Source organism: Cyanistes caeruleus, chromosome 11, assembly GCF_971803275.1.
Source record: "Cyanistes caeruleus chromosome 11, bCyaCae1.hap1.1, whole genome shotgun sequence".
Lineage (NCBI taxonomy): Eukaryota > Metazoa > Chordata > Aves > Passeriformes > Paridae > Cyanistes > Cyanistes caeruleus.
The window spans coordinates 7,353,067-7,378,716 of record NC_141711.1 but is presented as its reverse complement, the minus strand read 5'-3'; the positions used below and the strand labels follow the sequence as shown (position 1 = coordinate 7,378,716).

Sequence of the window (25,650 nt, the reverse complement as noted above, 5' to 3'; positions counted from 1 at the left end):
GGCCTCCTGTGAATAATTCTAACTCACAGTGCAGCTCCACTGACTCACAAGCAGGCTTTTGAGACTGAGCAGGGAAAGGAGAGGGGAGGATGGGAAGGGCTCCGTTTTGGCATTTGATTGTGCCGTGCAAGGCTTACGGTCTAGCAAGAAATGCCATGATCCTGCAAGCATGCCTTGAAGGAGCTGCCAAAATTTAAGTGAGTAACCCTGCTGAGGGCAGAAGCTTTGATTTTAAGAATAAGCTAATGCCTCAGTGTCTGCAGAGGACTTGCTGAATTAACTGATCTAGCTGTTTTGTATTTTTTCAATATACTCAGGTGTGCTATCAGGCTCTAATGTGTAGGTACTGAAACATATGCTGAGCTGCCTGTGGATCCTCCACTGGCAAATGCTTACTCAGGCTCCTGGAAATGCATATAAGGATTTTGCTGAAGTCTTGAGTCTCACACAGTGCCCTGTATCCTTATTATCTCTGATATTTAGAAGTCAGATACCAGCAAGGGCAGCCTGCTTTGGAAATATGACTGCAGTCCTGCACCATGTCCCCAGCACTCCTGCGGGGCTCCTGGTTGAGGGAAGAAACCCAAAATCCAACAAAATCCACCAGATGCAATATCTGCCTGGGGATATCACTGGGGCTTCCTAAAAGGCCAACTCAGCTGAGCCTGAGGGACAGAACTCGATGCTGGAGCCTCAGCCAGGGGCTTTTGCCTCTCTGAAGGTGGTGGGAAGGAGATGCTGGCTCCTCTAGCTGATAGGAGGTGCTGGAGTGACTGTTCCTCTGCACTGAGGACAGCTGAGAGCAGAGCAAACCCTGGTCTCCCCACTGCCCTCCCTGCTACACCTGCCAGACCCTGCTAATCCCACCCTGCCATCAAGACTAAGAGCCGTTCCTGCCTTGCAAAGAACCGGCTCGTTTCTTGTTTCCGAAGTGAATTCTCCGTCTGCTATCCCGGCTGTGACACAGACCGAGGGAGCTGAACGCTCACAGTGACAGTGAAGTGGTAAAACTGCCTTCTGCAAAAAGCACGGTGGCTGCTGCCACCTCGGCGGGCAGTATCACTGCGTGATTAAGTTCTTACCAGACTTTTTGGTATAGGCAACCTTCCTGATCTGATAACTGCCAAGGACAAGCCAAATACGCAGGGTCAATCCATGCACACTTAATCTCCAGAAGGCAGATTAAGTGTATAATTGACCCATATAATCCGTGTATCATCTCCAGTGAAATGTTTTCTATGTCCGGTTTAGGCAGACATGAGGCCCATAAGACAGCGATCAGAGACACAGAATTACCATTGCAGTGGATTTCATCAAAGTTAGAGATGGCTTTTTAATCACTGATCTCAGAGACTGCTAGATTTAAGCAGATGAACTACCACTAAGCACATCTGTTTTAATCCTTATCTTCTACTCAGGCTGGTGTCTTCAAGAAATACAAGGAGGAAAAAAATAAATTAATTTTTTTTTTTTTTTTAGGTCCTCGCAATCTTAAGAGCTTCTCTTGGTGTTTTGATCCCTCATATCAAAAGCATGTTTTTGTTTTTTTCGGTAAGATATTGAATTAATCATCAGAGAGAAAAATGCCATCTGCGCTATTCAGGGACTGCATCAGGATGCTGGAATTCGCAGGATCTCGGGGAGCTCACCCGATGTTCAGTAGCCTTTTGTGTATGTGATACTCGCTGTGGCTGGGGAGGAAATAGTCACCCTATGCTTTACATTAGTGTTTACCAATTTATGTGGAAGAAAGGTTGGCATTCACACTATCTACTAGTCAATCATAGGCTTTCTGGATCACATATGTCGTGACGGGTTGAAACCTATACTGTGAGTATCTAAGGGTGTTTGTAAAGACACGCACACATACATGGATCTAGAAAAAAATTCTGCCAAAGGGCACAACCCTCACAAGTAAAACTCCCACTGCCTTCAGATAAAATGATGGATGTATAAACTCTGATCCTATGAAATTCTGAGTGACCTAAGACAAAGAGGACCTGAATTTTGCAGGATTGGTCTGAAGACTCAAGATCACTCTGAAGATATTTTCCCATGCTTAAGATACACCCACCTGCTTCTGCCTCATTGTTCCTATAAAAAGTTCCATTCTGCATGTCAACTCTGCTCCCCTTTCCGGGCAAAAAGCGATAATATTTTACTTCCTATCAGGCACCACAAGGAGTTTGTCATCCCTCTGCATTGTGTGCAAAGTACCATGGGGTTTAAATCCCAAAGCACCCAGGCAGGCACAGGAGCGCAGGGAGCGGATGCTACAATGCTATTCTGAAACTCCTCTGTTACCACTGCTCTCTACCAATGGGCCTTATTACAGTGTTTTAGCGTTACATGTTATCAAATTAGTGAGCCAGGCCAAGTAAATAAGTCATGTTACTCTGCAGTAAACAGCACTGCCAAAAAGCTAGTTAGGTTTTGATTACCAGCAGAACTCCACGATCAATCTGTTCATTCAATGATCCCAAGAATACAGATTTTTAAAATTAAGATGACTCTATTTTCAGGGAGGGGGAAAAACCCATCCTGACTAATTTGCAGAATTAAGAGGATTAACATAGAGACCACACAGAAATATAACAATAATCTGCCGCAAACACCAGTATCTCCCAAAGAGCTGAGCCCTATTCTGCAGGCACGAGCAAGTCAGGCGATGCAGGGGAAGAGAGATGGTTTCTGAACTAAGAAATCATGGCAAATGCCAAGAAAAGACATATTAACCCAGCTTCTCTGGAGGCATGTCCTAACACACTCTGCAGCCTCTGCTCCTGGGAGGCAAAAAACGGGGAATAAATGGAAACACAGGTCAGGATGGCAGAGAAGTGCAGGGATTAGGGATATCCCAGGAGCTCAAACCCCACTGAACGTGCGATTGACAACCTTGTACTGTGCACCTCTGCTCCTGCACTGCTCAGGACTGTGCAGAAAAGGGATGCAGCCCCACACCATGAGTGTCTTTACTGTGACCCCACTGGGTGCCCAGGACCTGCCTGCAGGCAGGTTTAAGCTGTTTGCTGCCACTGCTGCCCCTATTGTCTTACAACAGCCTAAACCGGACCGAGATTTGACCAGGGCAAGCCAGCACCGCTGCACTAAAGCAGCTGAGGACCTGGCTGTGAAAGTGTTAATACTCTCATTGCCTGGAGAAACTGCAGCTAAGAGGATTTCTCCCCTGCCATGCTGGGGGAAGAGGGAACAAAATCAGGTCCAACTCTAACTCAGCATAAAAAATACCATTTTTGATTATTTCTCTTTCTTATTAAAGAGGTAGTTAGTAACTAAAACATCCTAGGAAAATAAGACCAAAGGAGCTTAAAAGACCCCAAGACCATGCTGCTTTGCTGGGTTAGGTGAGAGGGGCAAAAGGCTGCAGGGCTCTGTCTGAGCTCAATAATGGAGTTCAGCACTTGCTTCACCCAAACGTGAGTGAACACAGCACCAACTTAAATGGGGTCTGGTGACCCCCACGTAAACCCTGTGCTGCTGCTGACCACAGGAGCCAGCTCCTTCTGCTGCAACCTGACAGAGACAACACATGACTGCTCAAAACATAATTCCAAGTTCTGGGTGACAAGGGTTTGGCACAGTCCATTCCCTCCTTGCAAAGCCACCGCCCCACAGCTCACCCTGCTCATGGGCACACACTCACGTACATGAGACACATGCAAACATGCCAGCAGCATTAGATCCCAACTCTGTCCCACTGGGATGGGAACAGACATGGGAACAGCTCCCACATGCTGCAATTCCCACCTGCAGCCAGTGTAGGTCAAAACAGGCAGAGCGATGTAAAAACCCCATCCTTGATTATTTAATTCCACATGGATCAGGGAGACTTGACGAAGGCAGGGAGGGAAAGAAGGGTTTTGCATTTTTTGCTTTCCAGCAAGGTAGCTGCTCTTTCATTTTTTTGTTCATGTCAACTGTTGATTTGTTTAAAATACAGCTTGGTAAAACCAAGTATGAGTGGATCAAACTGAAATCAATATTTGTGTTAATTACAGCCTTTTGAAAATTGAAAATAATGGCCCAAATCGGTACAAACACACCAACTGTGAATCATAGGGAAAGGATGAGGGAAAAGGCAGTGTGGGCATTGAAAAGAACAGTCCAGATGAGCTCTGGAAATTTAACTGCTCGTGGAATAAATTTCAACACAAACGAGCAATGCACTCGCAGGCCCGCTGCAGATGGAAGCGACAGTCTTTTGTTTTATGTTTTGTTTTTTCTCCCCATGCCTGCTTGATGGGTGATTTGCGTCTGGTGCTCACGCTGCAAACTCTCCCAGGAGCGAGCACGAGCCGAGCCCGGAGGAGGCACTGCTGTGCTCTGTGCATGAATGAGGCATTCTCAGTGGATATGGGTCATGCTAGTAGATGTACACAGTAAGATTATTTGACTCTTAATTCATGCCACTTGATATAATGTGATAAAACATTTGACATGAGAGATAAGTTCCATTTTAATCTGGTAAATTATGGGGGAAAAGAAAGAGTGGGAATTGTAAAGGAAGAAGAGGTTTCTGAGGGACAGGTAATGTGCAGAAAGAAAAGTATCGAGTGAAGGAAAGAGGTTGGTTGGGGAAAAGCAGCTTTCCTTGCACACTGAGGAAGCAAAAGAGTGAGTAAAGAAAGCACAGAAGGCTGTTAGAGTTCCAGAGCCAGGAGATAGAGACATGGCACTGCTGAGAGATGGAAGGAAGGAAAGTAGGGAAAGAAGCTACTTCAAACATAAATTGAGATACGGACAAATATCCTAGAGAGACTGAAACACTAATGCTGCAGGCTGGTCATCAACAGAAAACCTTTACTATAGAACAGCTACAAGGACAGAAAGGCTGTAACAGAACAAGAGCAACAGAAACAGAGATACTTTTAACATGCATCCAAACCTAAAAAAACAGGCATCACAGGTCACTGTTCTCTCACAGTCCAACAAACTGATCTTGTCCAACTGAAAATTAGCTGTGAACATCTGGGTCAGTTCCTACCAGCCATCTTCATCAAGGAGACCATGTCTCAAATTTAACTTTGCTGGCAGACACCACAACATGGTCCTTCTTTATACCAAATCCTGTTCATAATCAGCTGTTTTGATCAGCTTTCAAAATTAAAGTTTAGATTTGGAGTGCTTGTCAATGAAACAATGCAAAATGTGCAGAAGAGCCGGCCCTTAGCAAACACTGGCTCATATTGGAACAGTGAGAACAATGACTGAGATGTTCTGATACAGAGAAATTTACACAAGCTTAAACATACTAAAGAGCTCTCTTAGAAGATACTGTTTCTTTAAAATCCACACACAGACTGAGACAGTAGACTAGAGTAAAGATTTAAAGCAGGCAGAGAGCAGATACGAGCCTTAGTCAGAAAGAAAGGAAAGATTTATTTATTTTTTAAAGCTATAACTAATAAATTTTCTCAAAATGTGACTTATCCTCCTGTCTTATTTTGTCACATTTTGGGTCTCTCCTGCTTGGTGTCCAAGAAGGAGAGGGCATTTACTTACATCAAATAACCTTTCTATATACATCTCCTCATTGACCTTATCACGCAGGACATCCTGAGAGTGGCGGACAAATGTCACATAGGCATCAGCAACATCCATTCCTGGCTTCTGCATGGAGGAGAGAAGAAGAGAGACAGAGAAAAACATGAATAGTGACACAGGGGGCAGCTTCTCTGTGCAGCCTCATCACTGCTTTTCTTTCTCTTCCATCTCCTGCTGTCCTCCTGCAGTTTGCCCTTTCCTTACCTGATGGAAACTTACCTGATGTCACATTTCTACAGCTCTCTGCAGAATTTAACTGGTTTTTAAAGAGTAACCTACAAGCATCCAAGATTTTGGGGATAACAGCAAAAAGCGAAACAGCTTTAAAGCAAATGGCAACTGAAGCAGCTGGATGGGAAAATATTGAAAAAAAAAAAATCTTGTTTGAGTTCACATTGCTTGATATATTGGATTCAAACTTACCTCAAAGGAAACCCATTAAAATATGGTAACACGAGTCATTACAAGAGCTGCCAGAAAACCTTAAATTTGTGTGGCACATTGTAAGTTTGTTAATAACTAGTGTCATTAGTTTCCATTACTGTGATTTACCTCAGATCACAGAGTATCATTTCTCTGCAAGATACGATTGTCAGCCGCTGTAAATTGAAGTTAGTTAACACATCCGTGTAATTTCCAGGGTGAAAATGAGGACAGTTTGGAAAGCAGTAGGAAGGGAGTTTTTTAATACAAAGCAAACAATTATCAAGCAAAGGGCCAGTGCTTGGCCCTTGGGAAGGCAGTGACATTTCTTAACACTTACTGCAACAATGACAAGGTATTAATTTGAAAAACAATGAGGACAACACAAATGTGGCAGCAGTCAAGTGTTACACTTTCAAGCAATTTTCAGTCTGCTGATCGTGCCCATTCCAAGGCAGGATTAGACGGATTGGTTTGTACCAAGACAATTGCAACAGAATTACAGAATTAGATTTAACTAACATTTGCAGAATTAAATTTAACTGGTGGGTTTCTGTTCAACACCAGGATTTCCCCTCTGTCCTGTAATCAAACAGGTTTTTTTTCCTCCTTCCCCTGGAAAGGCAGTGGCTCATGGACACAGGTGGTGTGTGGGGCTGGTGGTTGAGTTCATTAAAAACGTTGAGGCTGTCAAGGAAGCCAGTGTAATCTGGTTTTGTTTCCAGGGGCAGGTGGGGAAACAGCTGAAAATGAACCCAGGTGAATGATTTCTGCTCTGATTTACACAAAGAACTGGAGCATCTGTCTGGCTTTGAGGAGAGGAGCAGACCCTGCTGCAGACCTCCCAAGGATGTCCAAGGTACAAAGGTTCTTTTTGGAAAAGCTTGAAAGGGTTACATAGCATTTTACTAAGACCACTTCCCTGGAGATGCTTTACTTTCCAGGAACACAGAGGCCTCAGAGAAGATCATGTTTCACCTAGAACTGTTCTGTGTTCAAATTCCTGATGACTAAATATTTAAGATGCACTGAAACATCTAGGAATTTCATCTGAAGGACCTCCACATTTTCAGGGAAAGAAATAAATTCTGAGTTTTTCTTCCCAAGGCTCTCAAAATCTTGCTTTTATTACTCCAAGATAACAGGATGCCAAGATCTGCACTGTGGTACTTTAAATCAAGCAACACCTCTTACTGTTCAAGAGTTTGTCTTTTCCATGCTAGGCTAAAGATGTGATAATTTTGTAGGCAACATTTAGGTTGGGCTAAAGGGCTGAAAACACCAAATGCAGATGACGTGGTCCAAGATGTCTGATAAATTTATCACATTGTCATATAAGGACATGCAGAAAAATACATCTGCATTAAATATACACACATTTTACACACACATCATCAAACTCAGCCGAGTTATTCTTGATTTCCACCACCCAGTCTAACCAGGTGCAGGAACTGGTGTGGTATATAAAGATCTATTTTTCTGCATTTGCAGTTGCTCAGGATCTTTCTGCCTGTAAATGTTACAGTAACCCCTTATTCCAGCCAACATTCATATATTACACTTCAACTTAATTTAAATGTAAATTTCTGGCAAGTTAAGTGCTCTGTCTAAGAACATTAAGGGCTCTTTTCCTTATGAATCAAGGTCTAATTAGAGGAGACGATGTACAGTTTTCCTACACCAATTACAGAAAAATGGAAAAAATTATTTTCATTAACAATTTCCCAAACACATGTTGGTAGCTCATCACCATTTCCCCAAAGTAATAAAAAAGTCATTTTCCAAAAGAGTAAAATAAACCAACAATTAGAAGAACAAAAATAAAATAGATTAGCTAATGTGTTAGATGTGTGTTGGCTCAGTTCTAACATGTCTGGACTTTTTGTTTGGAAATTATACTGTATTTGTACAAGTCCAAATGAAGAATTAACAGAATGCACTGCTCCCATTTTTTTTTTTTTTTCAAATGTGATTCAAGCCAATTGCATAAATATGGTACCTTTTTGACACCATCTGCAAATTGTTGCCTAAACAGCCTCATAGGTCTCCATAAGAGGGTAACTGCTCATTATTAACATAATGGAGATATCCTTTCCAGTTCAAATGTTAGAAGTATGAAGGCCCATGGCTCAATTTTGGCTGATAATGCATAATGTGGGTTGCTACACATGCCATAAACCAAAGCACGATGCAAATTACTATGACAGAAGTTGTTTAAATTGTGCTTACGGGTACATCCACGTATTTGGAAGCAGCCTTCACCTGTAAAAGGAACAAGAAGAGAGTTTTAACACCATCAATACCTTTTCAGGTCTTTTCTTTTATTCTTTAAACTCTGTAAGACAATCTCTAGCCAAGACCTGGGACAACATAATGCTGAGTAGGTTGAAAAGGGTGATGAAACTCACTTTCCTGTCTAAAAGGGTGGTATTTTTGTTGTTGTTTTTTTTTGGAGAGGTAACTTTACTGCTGCTAAAGCTCTAATAGCAGCAGATGATAGTGTGGGAGTTGTGCTTCTACTTCAGCGAGCGGGGGAAGACGGGGTTCGTAAGAAGACATCGTTATTTTCTTTGGAGGCCTCGCTCTCCACCTGATGCCACGTGTCTCCCAAGGCACTGCATGTCTCTCCTGCTGGGAGCTGTATCCCAGGAGCAATGGCAGCTCCCCTGGGAGCAGGGGCATGATGGCATGGTGAGGCTGGCAGGGGCCTGTACCAAGCTAGACACAAGAAAGCACCCGAAGGACCCTAATTTTGCTCCTTTCCCATCATCCTGCCCACGTCCCATGTCCTGCCACAGTGCTTCCCCCAGCTGTGCAAGCTGCAACCTGGGATATTGTCAAGACCAGGCTGCCTTAGTAACCTGGATAGTGGAAGGTGTCCTTGCCTGTGGCAGGAGGGTTGGAACGAGATGATTTTCAAGGTCCCTTCCAACCCAAACCGTTCTGTGATGCTCTGCTGGGCTGAGGGTTTTCTAAGAAGTGTAGCCTGTGGCTGGGCTGGTTGGGAAGTTGTGCTCTTGTTTCACAACCCAGCCCTGTTGCCTTGACATGCAGCCTCTTCTGCACTTGTTCCTCCCTCATATCAGTGAACTCAAAACAAAAACTGTTTTCCCCCTTTTTGCTGGCCCTGATGCTTGCAAGACAAGGCAAGAGCTTGCAGACCACGTTGGGGCAGTGTGCTCGTGCCATGCCACGCAGAAGTGCCCTGAAGCTTTTCTGCTTCCCAGACTGAACAGCTCCGTCATTTTTAGAAGATGCTATTGGAGGGAGGGTATCAGAGATGGACACTGCACCCTGTGGTGTTATCACAAGCCGCAAGACCCCAAACTGACTTTGTCTGTGGTTTTTCCATGCAGCAGGGTGCACATTGCCTGGCGCAGGAGGCGGGGTGGCCCCTGACGTCAGGGCCAACTCTTCCAACTGAGCAGTGCCCAGCTGGCCACAGAGACCTTTTTCCCACTGTAGCATAAGGCACAGTGTCTAGAAAGAGTATGGCTGGGATTTTCCACAACGCTTCTGCTTTTAATTAGGGTAAGCGTTGCCGGCCATCTTTGTTTGGGTGTAAAAGCTCACCTGCTTTTAAATATTTCTAAAGCTACCATTAAAACAGCCTAAATATAACACGCACACAGTTGCATCTTGGGATGAATAAATTATGTGTCCCGAATGAGAGAATGAATGTATGTGTGAGACAGAATGTGAGAGTGGGTGGAAGCACTCATATGGTGTGTGTGGGGGGTGCATAATTAAGCACAATGAGGCGATACAAAAGACCAGACTGGTGGTAATTGCCGAGGTGAACGCGGCGAGTATTGGCAGTGCCCGGGCTGCCGAGTCGGGGGGCAAGAACAGAGGGAAGGGCAGGAGGAGGGCACCGAGCGCCTGCTGCTGCCGTGAGACCCCGGGGCTGGCCGCCGGAGAGGCTGCAGGGGGACGGGGCATGTCCCAGCACACGAGTTTACGAAGGAGGCAGCAAAATCGGCACCAGAGCAAACACTTGTCTCCAGGTATTCGTGTTTCCAGCTGGCTGGACACCTTGCCCTGTTCTCTGCATTTATCCTCACAACTTTCTTGGGAGGTGGTGAAGTGCTGTCCCTTGCTCCTGCGGAATGGGAGCGGAGGAGCCTCAGCCTCCGTGTGTGAAGGGAGCTGGAGCCCATCCAGCGGATGCAGCTCCAGGAGAGCAGGCAGTCATGGCACACCCACGCAGGCAGGGTGCCCATGCAAGCACCAAACCAGCAGTTTTTCTGAGCAGAAAAGCCCACCAGGAGGAAAGCCTGGAAAACAATGTGGCTCAACAGCCTGCAGAACTCAAGCTGGGGTCCTTGCTCAGGGTTACACCTGTACCTTCAAATATCACATGGAACATGAAGTCAGGCAGAGGCAAACCTGCCAGCTGAGTGTGGATTTAGCACTCTTGAGTCCAGCTTAGCGCCACTTTCAAACTACCTTCTCCAAAGCCAAGAGGCGACAAGAATAACTCAGCTTCCTGCGATCTCCTCCCTCCACCCACAAAAAAACTGAGCTGCTTCTCCTGCCCACTCTCCTTTAATCAGAATAATTACTTGTTTTTCTTTAAAGTCAGATTTGGCTACATTTAGTGAAATTTCCAAACTGCCGGATGTTGTGTGATTTTTGCTAGGCTGCCGTTTTTCACAAAGTATGTGACTTTGCCATGAAACATCTCAGTTTACCATACAAATTTTGCGCAGAACAAAAATAAGATCTTTTACTTCTGTCTCCCTTGGGTAACATGGAATCTTTGGTTATAATTACCACAGGTGTAATGCTCTGCCTACGGAGGCCATCCAGATTACAGGAAATTTTAGCAGCTGCCATTCCTGAGAGTCAGTGGATCTCCACATGCAGACACCCAGCCAGGGCCTGGGCTGCTGCCGCCAAGATGCACTCAAATGTAGCAACAAACAGAAAAAAAAAAAAGTCTGGCCAAATTTAGAAGGGTGTTTTCCTCTCAAAGTGCTCTGCAAGGAGAAGTGGCTAGTGAGAATTTATTAGGACAACAGATGCATTAATTTTATCTTGAATTTCGAGGCAGGAATTGGAAATGAGGATATCCTACTAGGTGATAAAACTGTCTGTCACAAGACCCCCGAGTACATGTCACTTGCAGAGCGCCTGGAAAACACGCGATGAAAGAAGTTGGTGGAAGGGAGTGGGAGACTAATGCTTTCTGGAGCTCAGTGGCTTGGACCATCACACTTTGTTGTATTTGTTCAGACAGGGAAAACGTGGGAGGTGCTGCAAGCATGCTGTAACAAGAGAGAGATTCTGTATTTATCACTGCAAAGACTAAACACAGCAAGTCACATTACTACTGCAGGGAGAGGAGACTTGCTAAGCCCAGTGCCAGAGGGGTCAGGGCTGCTCCTCAGCCTCCTCTCCCAGTGGCTCCCAGCAAATATGGGGGCCAAAGCGAGAGACGTCCCTTTGTCAGGAAGGAGCAATCCTGCTCCTCTGTCGTGTGCCCAGCCCACTTGCTGTGGGCGAGGGACCAACACTTTCCTGGAGACATGCACACACCACGCACAGCAGCTATTTGGATATACATCCCTTCCTGACTGAAAACTCATGAAATCCAGGCTTTGGGACCATGGTCGAAGGCGGTGAAGCTGTTGCAGTGGGACAGACTGTTTAGCTGCTGCTGGGGCAGTTAACTGCCAGTAAGTGTCTGAGGAGCAGCAGAGAGGATGCCTGAACCCCATGCACCCACGTGCTGGTCCTGACAGGTGCCCAGAGCCCAGGTGCAGCCAGGGCTTTGCTCAGCAATCAAAGGGAGCAGCACTCGGCAGTGTAAACAGTAGGATGTGGTGGGAGCAGCGCAGCATCAACCGAGGAACAGCTTGGATTCACGGAGAAGGAAGGGCTGCACATTACACTGTCTACACCGGCTGATGCTGGTACTTCCGATGCCTGGAAAGCTGCCGCCTCCACATCCTCTGCTGCTGGCACACAAGCATTTCCTAACCCTTCACAGCACTGGAATGAAGGAAGGTATCCAGGTATCCAACCCAAGCCATCCCCTGCATCCCCTCAAGCACAGGTGAGCACAGCCCTGGGGCTGTAAGCAAGCGGGGTTTATCCTGAAGAAGAGCTGCACTGTGGGGCAGTGAATGGAACACCCTCCCTTCCTCTCTTCTCTGAAGAACAAAGTGCCTCCAGCACACCTGAAAAGGCAGAATGCTTAGTTTGAACCCCATGGTGGTTCAGATAAGCTGCCAGACTGTGTGCACAAAGCTGCCAAGAGCAGTTTCTTGCCTCTGCTGTTAAGCCTTCCTAAATCCATCTCCATTTCCAGATGGATCCTACAAACTGCCTCAAACTCAGCGAAAGGGCCCAAGAGTAGCAAACAGCAGACATTTGCAAGTAACTAAGACAACTCCAAAATGAGATTTTGGAAAGCCTTCCCAGTTTGCAGAGCAGTGCCTTCTGCCTCTTGCCCAGTCTCTGTGAACAAGTCAGTGCAGAAGAGGCTGCACATGAAGGCAACAGGGCCGGGGTGTGAAATGTGAACACAACTTTCCAAGCAGCCCAGCCACAGGCATTCCTGTACACAACTGTCTGTGAGCTGAGCAAGTGAAGTCCTGCTTGCACAGAGACACTCTTGTAAACTTTCTGGCACATGCATTTTCAGAAGACCTTTGGAAATCAGCTGCCATGTGTTCATCCTAAGAAGCTGTCACAACACTTTTCTGGAATACAGCTCTGATTGTTAAACCATTGCTGGATACTGAGGCCAGTTTTGCACAGATATTGGTCTGGTCCTATACCTTGCTAGGAAATATGTGGTGAGCTGTGGATTGGTTCCTCAGTGTTAGGGAGAAATATGGCATTAGAGGCTTCTGGTGTATTGTGACCTCATGGAATTTCCTCTACCTTGTTTTCTTTTAGAAACACATTGTCACTCCCTACAGCTGCCTTATTTTGCTGTTTACTATTTAAGATGGTCACTGTTATGGCCAGAAGACTGAGAGGAACACACCCGTCACGTGAAGCAATAATGAAGATAATTGCATGTACAGTGCAATGGTTTTTTTCATCTTCATTTGTATCCTCTACAGAATAAACTTCACCAAGTGCGAATCATGGATGGAGATGGCTTTTCTCTGTGCATCCTGGATGTTTATCTACTGTATATCTGCATACAGATAATTTGTCTATTCATGTGGAGTGATCAAGCATCACAGAAAGGAAGAATTATTAGGTAGCTGATCTAGTCCTGAGAGAGCAGGAAGTTACAACTCAGAAAAAAAACCCCCAAAACCCTGGAAACTATAGTCTGTACTTACAGTAAATGACAGGAATGAAGAAAACAAAGTTCCTTCATCATATCTAGACAGTTTGGCCAAGACTCCTTCCAAAATGGTGACAAACTACAAAGACAAAAAATACTGCAGTTATTTTTAATAGGTGGACAAGCGTGTAAAAATCTGCATCACCTTCAAAGGAGCCAGTGGACCTCTCAGCATTGCCAAAGGAATGGACCACCTACCCCTGAGCACAATGGGTGGGAGTGGGGAGAAAGAAGTTCTTCCTTTTAGGTGCTGTGGTGCAACTCTTGCTGACTGGGAATCACCCCTCAGCATCCTGGGTGGTGCAGGGGACAGGAGCTGGGTGCAGTGTGTGGGGAATCCAGCAGAGCCTCTCTGGGTGGGGAAGGCTGGGGCTCCTGCTCCCAGTATGCAGTGGCAAGCACGCAGCTAGCTGGGTATTCTTGCAGAAGAATTGAACTGGCATATGTTGGCGGATTATGTTTAAAGGTCTCCACTGTATAATAGGGATGACTTGTTCTCAGAAAGTTTGAAACTAGAAGAAAACACACCCCACCATCTTTCTCCTTACATACCAATTCCCCTCCGTGTTAGCACGGCACACCAGACCTACACAACCACCCAAGGGGAATGCTGGCAGCTGAGCTACAGAAGCTGACTCTGATGAAAAACAATTTCCAAACAATTAAACCTGACATTTTGGAATGTATTTCCCACTACTGTCATCTCTAAATTAATTTCTTAGAAGAGCATATGGTGATTTTGCACAAGATGAGCTATTTTGTCCACACAACCTCATGCGTAGGAGTGGTGACCACCTCTGCATGCCACCCCAATGGCTCTGCAGCAGCATTTAGCAGTGCCACCCCCTGACTACAGCTACCCCAGTGCTGTGAGGTGATGCTGACCATGGGGTGATACCCCATGAACATAACACCCATTCCTTAAAGCCACCTCTGGCCCAGTATGGTAATCCTGCTAGCAGAGTATTACGTCTCACGCAGTTCCCTATCAACAAAGAATCACCATGAAAGGACTGGGAGATGTATGATCTTGCCTGTGAGAAACAAGAAGCCAATTCAACATCCTAATGTGTCACATTTTAATGGAAACGCACATATTAAAAATGCAATGTTAACAGTGAATCACTTCACCTGAAGCCGAGGGTTACCTTTGCCACTAGGAGTGTTATCATTTCTTTGACGGTTTCCTCAATTAGTTCATCTATTTTTGAATGGTACTGGTGCTAAAGAAAAATAAAAGGAGAGGGGGAGGAAAATATTAGCATTGATCACAGCCAACAGCTCTACACTTGTCAGTCTCTTCCCTTGGTAAGCCACAATACATAGTATTAAACCAAATAATTATGCAGCTTATTACCCTGGGTCCCACTGCAGTGACCAGTGACTACTTACACTTGTAGGAGAGACCTTGAATTCAGGAGAATCCTGCATCAGTCTTGAAGCATGGGCAAACCCTGCCCTGTTCCGTGTGCCCGCAGCTCTGGGAGCCATGTGTGGATGTTGGAGGGGAGGCTCTACCATCCCTGTGAGAACCAGCACCCAGTGCTCCTAGAGATTCTGACATGCCTTTGCTCCACTTCTGTGGGCATTATCCTGTCCTGGCACATGGATTGCAGCGGACAGTGGGACACACTTGCTGCTGGAGGGGAGCAGGCACTTGCCCTTTCCAAGGGCACAGCAAACCACCCAGCCCTCAGCGTGGGAATGGGGAGGATGTGCTGCTCTGGGGGAGCTGGCAGTGGGCTCAGCCACTGGCAGTGGTGCTGCACCCTTCCCACCTGCTGCAGCAAAGCAGCTGAACCTGTGTTACCCCAGGGTCAGCGGGCACATGGCTCCAGTTAAGCACTTGTTCAAATGCTCTGCTGTTTTGTACTGTGAGATAGACTTAAAAACCACCCAACAAACCACGACGAGCCTTTTGTCCCATGCAAAAGCCAGCAGGCAGTGCAGCCCTGAGCCCCGGGCAATGGCAGATCCCGTGGCAGTAGCTCAGCACTGGCTGACCAAGGCCTGTGCCTGCAGCACCAGCATTTGAGTCTTCAACCCAATTTCTGCACATGCCAAACCTTGCTTAGCTTGGGAGCTCTGATGCAATCAGCTGCAATATGGCTAGAATAGGTACTAAAATACAGTCTTCTACTAATTTAGAAAAGACCTGTTTCCAATACAAGATTTAATTAGTGAAAACATACAGTATATTCTTATTTTCAATGGACTGAGAAAATACTGATTATGACTGCTTTCCAACACAAAACATTTGATTTTTCAGTCAAACATTTCAAGCACTGGTGCTAGTCACTATATTCATTACCACTTGGCATTAATATTGTTTTAAAATGTTAACATCAAATCACATTGAAAGAGACAAATCTGCTTTAAATACTAATCAGACTTTGGGAAGGAAGACTGTGAGGGCTTTACAAATGCTAGCTGCTGGTCTCAGTGTCTGATCGGTACTCCGAACTGCTCTACAGTTTGGGGATTTTTTTCTATGGCAGTAACATTAATATAGGAATTTGGGAAAAAGAAAATAAAAGTAGGACACACTTACCCACTCTTTTGCAAACTTTTCAGATGATTGGGGACAGAAATAAAGAGGAAAGTGCAAAAGACAGGAAAAAGAACATATGAAGATAAACAATAAATAAACCAAAATCTTTTAAAAAAAGAGACGTATGAGAACAGCAGCATCATGCACAGAAACAATAAGCAATGGAAAATGAAATGGGGTCAAAACCTCCTTTTGCTGAAATACCAGAGATCGCTACCTGTAGGATTTGGTGGCAGTAAAACAGTGGGAAGGGACCGGATTGTAGCTGACACCTGGCACTCTCTTACGGTTTTATTTGGCTCCGAAGAGGAAGGGAACCGGCTGTCGACAGGCAGGGTTCAGCCTCGGGGCAGCCACACAGCCCTCACCGGGGCGGCAGGGCCAGGGCAGGGACATGGCACAGCACATCCCAGCCCAAGGCCTGGCTGGGGGCACTCAGAGCCTCACCTGGACACGAGGACAAACCGGCACCGCCACGCCACAGGCTGCGATCTGCTGGGCCCACGCGGGGGAAAAACATACACGAACAAGCAGGTGATACTTGCATTGGCAGCTCCCATTCCCATGTCCTGCTTTGCAGGTCAAGACATACACAAGTCCCTTATGGGATCATAGTTATGATTAATGCAGAGCTAGGCCTTATCAGCTCCCAGGATCGACCTGGCCTTTCCCAGTACAGCTGGAATGCAGCTGTGGGGTGACAGGAACCTGTAACAGATTGGTACAGGCAGAAGCTGCTGATGTGCTTGGCAGACACAGGCACATCTTGGCAGCCAGGACTTCCTAAGGGAAATGGAGAAGGGGTTGTGCATATATTGGGGTGACTCTCTCATTATGTTTTCCTTCTGCAACTGCATTTTCTGTGTGTGTAAAACTTTGCAAACAAGTATTCAGCTAACTGCTTTCATCCAGTAAGTCATGAGTTTGAATTCAAACATGACTAGCTATGTGCAAAGCAATTCACTGTGAAATGCACTGACTGATGCATGTTCAATTACAAGCTTGTTTCAAAAGCAAACAAGAGCCCCAATGGAATAAAACCACAGCTCTGAGAGCAGGAGAGGAGCCTGTGCATGCACCAAGGTGGTGTAGCAGCACCCTGAGCGCTCATTCCCATCGCAGCCGCAATCCTCAGGGCAGAGTGAGCCCCGGTGCCCCGGCAGTGACCATGCAGGACAGGGCCTGCCCCAGGCAGCCACAGCCATGTGCACCCTGTGCCACCAGTGCCACAGCCCCAGCTCCCCCTCAGGAAGGGGAGCCTCGGCCAGGACAGGGGCAGAGACGGCGGCGGTTTGGAAAGCGAGCGCCTGGTGCTGCTACAGATGCCTGGCAAAACCAGCAATTCCAACAGCTCCTTCCACATTCCTCATGAAAACACTCAAGGTTAAAGATCGCAGAGCTGGTTTGCTTTACCAAGCATAGCCCCCACTCTCGATCAAGTTCATCATAGCTTTCTATTAGCTCAATTATTACAATCCATAATCAGTGCACTACAATGATTCAACTTGACTTTATGTGATGAGTATCTTGCCTTGTCATGTAACAGATTGTGTGTATGTTGTATTTCTCTAAGGACCATCTGACCTTAGATATTAAATAGAAACATACTAGACCAACTGAGAAACATTTAATACATACATTTATCCCCTTAGATGTATTAAAAATTCAGAGGAAAAATAAATATTTAAGATGGTAAAGTATGTTTACCAAATGTTTTAACAGCTGCCTTTAGAGACAAGGAAATGGAATGAAATGATGGGTGTTTGTTTCACAGGGTAATGCTCGCAAAACGCATTCAAGTGTCTGCTAAAGGGAGTGTGGCTGAAGGTAGTGTGAGAGGGAAGGCCTTTGGGGTGGGAGGGAACCCACAGAGCAAGGTCAAGGAAGGTGTCCAGAGAGTCTCTGCCCACGTACAGATTGAACTGTCAGAAAAATCAGCAGTTTGTTTCTAACAAAAATGTCATCTCTGGTTAGGTCTGGGCCAAGGGTCCTGCCTGGACTCTGTGGTGGGCAGCGTGAGCCCTTTTTGCTGCTACTGAACTGTCTGCACAGGGACATGGGCTGCAGGAGCCATGTGCTGGCTGTGGCACTGATGAATGGTCCCATCAGCAAGTTTCTGTCCCTCCCTGTCTGTTCATTCCTCCCCTTGCTGACCTGGGCAGCTGCTACACACCAGAGATAGGGGCACAGAGGGACTCAGTGAGGCACAGACACAACTCCTCATATTACTGAGAAGGACACAGGCTGGAAACCCAGGTTCCCATGCCTCTGCTGCGTATCTGTTTCATTTCCAGTGGGACTGGAAGAGGTGGGGTGGCATTTTGTCTTCCCCTCCCAGGTTGTAATGGCAGATCTATATAGGAACTTTTACCCCCCTCAGCCTGACCATCTTGGTTTAGGCAGCTTCAAGAAGAGGAGATGGAGGTAGCCAGAACAGAGAGTGGCACGAGTGAATGGAGGGGGAGGTAGTAACACTAATCAAAAGGAAAAAAAAAGAAAAAGGGAGGGTGTATAAAATACTGCAGCCCTAAGTGGTAACCTATGCACCAGTAATTAATGTCTGCTTTACAGGTCTATTAGTTTAGCTATCTGTTGAAAACCTCAGGTCCCAGCAACTGCTGCTTGCCACAGGGGTTCAGCTGTCTCTGAGCTGCTGCACCTAACACCTCTGGAAGTGACCCAGGCAGATTTGCAGCTGATCCCAGCTGCAGCCCAGGAGCAACCACACAGCTGCTTGCTCCCCTGTCTCCTGCAGTCTGAGTCAGGCCAAACCTGCAGTGGGACTGATGCTCAGAATTTGGAGGAAACTGTGGCAACCAGAGGGCATCCATCACAAGTCAGCATGGAAAGATGCAGTGAGTGCCTGGTGACACAGGCACAGTGCTGATGTTATCAGTCTTGGGCCATCTGAATACTTAACCTGACAGTTTAATGAATGCAACGAGCCTCCTCTGTCTTGTGATCTCCAAAATCTTACTGTCCTCAGGGAGTATAAGGTGCCAGTGCCTCAGTGCCAGTATAAGGGTCTGATCCTGGTTTGCACTGGGGAGAATCACAAACATGGACCTTTGCAGCTGACGGGGCACTGCCAAGGTAGATGCTGCAGCAGCTGCAGGCTGAGGGATTTGGGGAGACAAATGAGTATGAATATGGAACAGAAAATGAGAAGTTCATGTCCAGGCCTGGACAACAAAAGCCCACTCCAAATCTACTCCAGCAGACCTGGAGGACAAGGGAAGACCTGATGATGGGCAGTATGAAATCTTTTACAAGGTGTGTGTCACAAATAAAATGTCAGAACTGAAATATGTATAAGAAAAATAAAAAGAACAGCTGAATCTGATCCAAACACCACTGACATCAGGGCAGAGAGCCCTACTACATCCAGTGGCCTTTGGAGCAAGTTCTTTCAGAGGAACAAATTGAAGTGAACAACTGAAAAAACACAGGAACAACTAGAAATGATTCACTGCAAAATCTGACCATGGAAAGCTGTAGTGAAAAGGCTTATCTAGGAAATGCTGACAAGCAGCGGACTAGGTGAGACAAACAGTATTTGTGAATTTATTCTAGACTGGTATATGAATATTTAATTTAGCTTGAAGTCACTGGAGCAAAATGAACATTCTGATGCATTCAATTCATTCCAATTTGCCATGCCTTTTTAATTCATAGATCAATTCACAGAAACTTCAACCTGCAACTATGGCTTCAGAAGAAAATAAAAATCAGCAATTAATTAAAACAAGTTTGTTGTTTGGGAACTTGAATCATTATGAATCTGGAAATCCAGAATGATCAAGTGTGCTGATTATAGCCAGTACTCAAGGAAGGCAAAGCAGCTGGGATTTCAATCTACTTTTGGAAGTTACTTATTTTTGTGGTGTTGTTTTTTTTTTCTTCCTTACATGCATCACAGCAACAACTTGGCAGTCCTGTTTTCCTTATGTTTGTCTACAGAAAATAGCCATACACAGAAAGTGTGTTGCCGACACCTGGCTCCAAGGTGCAGTTAATGACTCAATTTATATGGTCATCATGCAACAACCAAGCTTGAGAGATACCGTATGCATACCACAGTCCTTGCAAAAAGCCACTCCTAAGTGACAGGGATTCCGAATGTTTCTACTCATTAGATTTGAGAGCAACCCCCTGTACATTCATCTGCACACTCTCTATGGAAGGCTAAATCCACAAACGATACAACGTCTCTGAAACGAGCACAACAGGAGACAGGAAATTTCATGACATTGCCTTTAAAAGCTGTGAAAGGAAGAACCTGCATTTTTACCTCTTGGCCCATTTCCATACTGCAAAGCTTTGTAGACTGAGCTTTGGCATCCACCATGACATTAAACATGGTGCATATTGATTGAGGGACTCGGAAATCTGTTGATCGGCTGGTTTTCTGCAGTTTTACTTCAAATGCAATCCTTGTTCTGTGAAGGAAAGTAGAAAAAGATGTTTCAGTTGCTTTTAAACATACTGAAGTCAATAACAATAATAATTTGAAATAATACTGAGAGGAGTTTGAGACGTCAGAAAGCTGAATGCTGCTGGAGTGCCACAGTGCAATTGTTACAAATGTGTTTTTTCCTAAAAATGATTTTCCTGTTTAAAAAGAAACCCCCTCTCCAGAACACACACTATTTATAAAGTGTTCAACAGTTTCAGGGAAACTGTGACTCTCTTATGCTTGATAAACAGTGTGATGATGTTACAAACAGCAGTGTCAGTGCACACCTTTAATTTGGTTGCATTAGCTGATTGATAACCACAGCCTGCTGCACTAAAGGAAGCTCCTATTGCTCCCTGACATCAACTACAAATAACAGAAATTCCTTCACTGCTTGACTGAAAGGACACTGCCATATCATTGCATTTATAGTGATATGATAGTATTTGTTCACTTGAAGTTCTTCATTGTCTTGTAAGTTCACAGAAGCAGTTTCCCTGCACCACACAAATTCACCAGAAACTATCTGCAAAGCGTGCAGTCATGTGAACACACTTGTATCACACACCTCCCTGTTCTCCTGAGGTTTCACTGAGACCAAATCTACATCCCTGGCAGGAACAAACCATGATACACCAAAAGCTTTCTTAGCCCAAACCTACAAAATCTGATCCTGTATCTTATTTTAAATAGCAAGGCATTTGTGTGTCTAACACGGGAATGCTTTCCAGTGTGGTGGGCACTGCCTTGCCTCTCTTCATAGCTCCTCTTCATATTCCAGAGGTACTTCACTAATCTAACCTAACACAGAACAATTATCACACCACACCGAATCTGCCAATAAATTAACATAGGAGCTTCAATTTAGAAATAACAAATAATATCAGCTGCAGCTCAGGAATAATTTCGAACTTGAACGATCCCCCAAGGGTTATGCAAATGAAAACTCATTTACGAATGTGAAGCTCCTGTTTTGGGGATCAGATCTGAGCTGGTATATAGGTCCTTCTGCCTGGATTATTAGTTAACAGGCCTTCCTTGCAAGGGTTGCTTTCCTGACAGCCCTGAAATACAACCCAGTGTGGAAGGCGGGGTGGCTCCTCCATGGATTCAACAGTTCAGAGACAGACGCGAAGAAAAATGTTGTGTCAAACTGAAATTGCTAAAGAAACCTTAGCCAGGCCCTGTTTGCAGGTGATATAAATAGGGAAGGCAGCATATTGGTTTACATCAGCAGTGGCATTTGAACTGATTTAATTACCAGTGCCAGATTTAGCCTGGACTCGGGGACTAGAATCTTGATAATTACTGAAAGGACCCAAGGAGACTGGGATTTTCCATCTCCTCATGGAAAGGAGCATGTTCCTACTTATGCTCACAACCATTATATATAGTTGTACCAATACAAGCTGGGCTAGATTTTTACAGAGGGACAACACATTTGTAGAAAGGTTGAGGCAAATCAGGGAAAAAAACCACCTGGCTTCCATGCACACAAGCCCTTCTTTAGATGTACCTGGAAATTTGCTTATTTTTCCCAGTTTTCTCAGATGAGCTGACTCGGTCTGATTTTTACAGATCATTGCAGCTATAACTGTGCTGTAGGGACAGCAAAGGGGCCTTAGTTCCAAGTGAAAAAAATAAAAACGATAAAATAAGTTTTTCTGGTGGTGCTGGAGCAGAGCAGAGAGCAGAGCTCCACCACTGGGTTTTGTCCTGAAGGACAGCCGGATAACTGGAGAACAACTAAAGCTCAGTGCTTGTGCCAGACACAGGACCAAAGATGGGCTTCTGCAATAAATTGCTTTATGTCAAAGACATTAAATGCAATACATCTCATTGCACTTAAAATGCACTGGGGTTTATTTTCCAGAATGGTGAGAGAACAAGCGTTGAGCTGTCTGCCTTCCTGCCTGCATCTCAGGGACTGAACGTGCCTTCCCCTGTGCTGACACTGCACATCCAAGCTAGTGAGGATTGTACCCAAAATAAATGCCACACTCACACTTGCAGAGTGGCCAGGAAATTATGGTACAGAACAGCCACATCACACACTGCAGTTAATATTAGCATGTATTGGCTATATTTGGCATCCATTTTTTATTTGATCCATCTCTTTGTCTATGAATTTTTGCACAATGAAATACAAGGTTCGTTTTTTCTTCTTGCCTCGTTACCTCTGATGCAAATGGACATAAATTGCAGTGGAAAAGTTGGAAATTTAACTTCAATATTTTGCTTTCAAAATGACAGCTGCCAGCATGTCTAAAAGTTGCTTAAAGATATCTCTGTTTTGGAAGATCTGCAGGTAACTATGCTATAATGTGGCTGATGATACAACAGCTTTTCCCAATCAACGGCAGACGTGAAACCTGTGTGCCAAGCAACACACTATCCCACTTTTAAAATAATTTTTTCTTGTTTTTTCCTTTCACATATCTGTGCTTTTTAGGTGGGTTCTGGGATCTTTCTTATAGCTATGCTTTCAGTAGTTAGCACCATCACACCGACCTGTGAAGATCTGGCCTCACGTGTGGCACTGAAAAGAAATAATTACCTACAAAGCCCAAAAGAATGGGTGATTTATTGTGACTAAGCACTCTCGAGTCTCAGCAGAGAAGTGCCTGCTTGGGAGAGTCCACAATTCACAGCAGTGGGGTGAATTCCAGTTTTAGGGTGGAATAGGCTTTGCATGCTGTGAGCTCTTGTGAGGAACGTGCCTGTCTCGCTCATGGGCACTTACCGTTTCACACAGGACTCGATCATGTCACTCGCCATAAGCTTCAAGCGCTGCTCTAGGTGTTTCCCAAACTCCTCCTCAGGCCAGTGCAAATCCCGAATGAAGGTCTGTAGGGCATCAAGCTTCCAGAACATATCTTCTGAGGTGCCTGACCCATTGCTGGCAGGGCAAAATGAGAACAAAAGTCAGAAGTGGCATCGGGGTCTTTGCAACCTGATGTGGAGACCATTCCTGCAACAAGTGTAAGGCAGACAGCAGTTTCATACACAGGACAACGCTGGCCATCTCCACCATCAGGATTTTGAGTTTTACCATACAGTTGCCTAATCTACCTTGCTGTCATCACCCACAAAACTTTCCAGACCAGATGAGTAAGACAACATCATGAGTTACACATATTAACGGGAAGAACGTGTGTATGGTAAAAATCAGCCTTAGTTAATAGCCACATTAACGTATGTGATTATTAAGAATTAAGGCTAGAAACTGTGGGAGAAAATCCTTGATCAATAATAACTGCCATACCAGGCTGTATGCAGTTATTAAGATTTAGGGTTTCATGCAAATCTCCCCCCTCCAAATTATATCTTGAGTTTGCCTTGTCCCCCCCAGTGCGGCCCCGTTTCCAGGTAAGGGACAGTGCTAACAAGTGGTGAGCGAGGACACACTTTATCTCTTGAACAGCTGAAAAAAAATTGGGGTAAGTCAATTGAGCTAAGGGTACCTCTTATATCCAGGAGTTTCGGCAGGATTTACTGCTGCACCTTTTTCTTTGCAAAGGCAATTACAGGACAACAAATTTACATTTTTAAAAATTTATTTTGCAACAACTTTGGTCTGCCACAAAATTCTCAATTTCTTTCCCAAGCATATATTCTTGTACCCACACCCCTGCCCAGATGGAAGTCTTTAGTCCTGCAGTGTGTAGCTACACCAGCTCTTTTCACAGTATAATTATATCTCAAACCTCCACTTACAGAATAAAAATACAGGACTGGATTGCACTCTGTTTGTGCAGAGAAATTTATGCATCCATAACCCTTTTCTCTCCCTCTCTTCTTCTCCCTCACTTTTTTTTTCTTTTTTTTTTCAGAACAATTACCAAGGGAGCTTCAAGAGTTTCAACCCCCTCCTCGCATACCACTAATGCTAACACAGTAATTTATAAGATATTTAACACACCATGCATTACCACTTGTGCTGACATCATCTATAGAAACAGATGAGGGAGGGTGTTTCTATTGTGACAGATGCCAGCTGCATTGAGTTAATGCTAGAGGAGCTTGGAACTAATGCAAACAGGGCTACTCCTGGGTGAGAACTCTAGTCCCAACATGCCAGAGGGGTCCTGCGGGATCCTGGGCTAGCAGAGTCAACGAGATAAAGAATGAATAGTCTTGGTTGTAGAAAAAACGTATCTGACACTAAGCAACAGGTAACATGTCCTTGATGGAGGGGAAGGGTGAGTAAAAGGAAACCAGGGAGACGAAAAGATAAAGAATCAGGCATTTCCTTTAGCCAGGGGACCAGTTTGGACAACAGTTTCACATGTTCATCTACTGACAGTTTTCAGTTCAAACCTGTGCTTGGGTGTAAGCAAGCTTTAACAGTCTAAACCCGGTTTTGGAACTGCATGAATTTACATTTTAAGTGATATAATGTGTACAAATACAATAATTGGTATTTACTACAGCAATATTATGACATCCATTTTGTTTCAAAATTTTTGAAGACTTATTCTCAGTCTTTTTCTCACTTTTGATTAGGGCTCCATCCAAGTAAGCAATATAGTATATTCATTTCCAAAATGCACTCTTCATATTTTGCTTGTGAGCACCACAATTACTCTAATCACACTGGCAGCTAACAATATACCATTGATGCTCAAGCATTTTCAGAGGGATTATCCAATTTTCTGTCATTACATGATTCTTATCTTTTCAAGGGCAATACCACAAAGCATGCACAGAGCAAGATTAAAACTTTCAAGTACTCTTTACAGACAACTGCCTAAGCTAGCCTTTAAAATAACTATCTTAGCATGAATATGAGTTGTATGGCTTTGAAACATAAAAAACCATGCTAATATTTTAAAAGGTTTTAAAATCTATTTAAAAAGATCTCACATCAGTGTTTTCTTTACTTTCATTCATTACCAGTGCTCTGCAATCCTGCCTGTGCCAGACTAATGGCAGAGGCCTTCTGGTGGACTCCAGGTGTAGATGTAATTGAGGGTGTTTCAGTAAAAGTGAACAGGGGATTCTTGGGTGAGTTATTCAGTTTTGTCTATTAAGTGAGAAGACAGAGGAAAAGCACCACAGTGCTGACTGAGACCACCCTATGCCAACTCTAAATAACTCTCTAGGATTTTAGAAGGAGAATGGACAAATGCAGTTTCCATGATAGAACATCCTGGGAGATGAGCTACCTCAAATGATGAGATTAGAGCCCACTGTGTACCACCCTCCACACTGCTCAGTGGGAAATCTCCTATAAGAGAACTTGCTGAGGATTTGTGGTGTGTTCCCCCTGAGCTTCACACCTGTACCCTGGGAACACAGATAGGAAGCTGGGAGCACAGAGCACAAGGCTCCTACAGAGAG

The 25,650-nt window shown here is 44.8% G+C and overlaps 1 protein-coding gene across 16 annotated transcripts in view; it reads right to left on the bottom strand.

Annotated features, from left to right (window-relative positions):
* CADPS (calcium dependent secretion activator) overlaps window positions 1-25,650 on the bottom strand; it is a 206,313-nt gene that overhangs the window by 15,917 nt on the left and 164,746 nt on the right. For 10 of the 16 annotated variants that reach the window (XM_086846974.1, XM_086846982.1, XM_086846976.1 and 7 more), the window contains 6 exons: window positions 23,051-23,206; window positions 20,143-20,290; window positions 14,449-14,523; window positions 13,296-13,379; window positions 8,218-8,250; window positions 5,524-5,631 (listed from right to left, as the gene is read on the bottom strand). In XM_086846974.1, the coding sequence (XP_086703100.1) occupies window positions 5,524-5,631; window positions 8,218-8,250; window positions 13,296-13,379; window positions 14,449-14,523; window positions 20,143-20,290; window positions 23,051-23,206 (604 nt within the window). Of the gene's footprint in view, window positions 1-5,523; window positions 5,632-8,217; window positions 8,251-13,295; window positions 13,380-14,448; window positions 14,524-15,851; window positions 15,867-20,142; window positions 20,291-23,050; window positions 23,207-25,650 lie in introns of all 16 variants that reach the window. The other 6 variants (XM_086846973.1, XM_086846981.1, XM_086846975.1 and 3 more) reach the window with 1 other exon arrangement.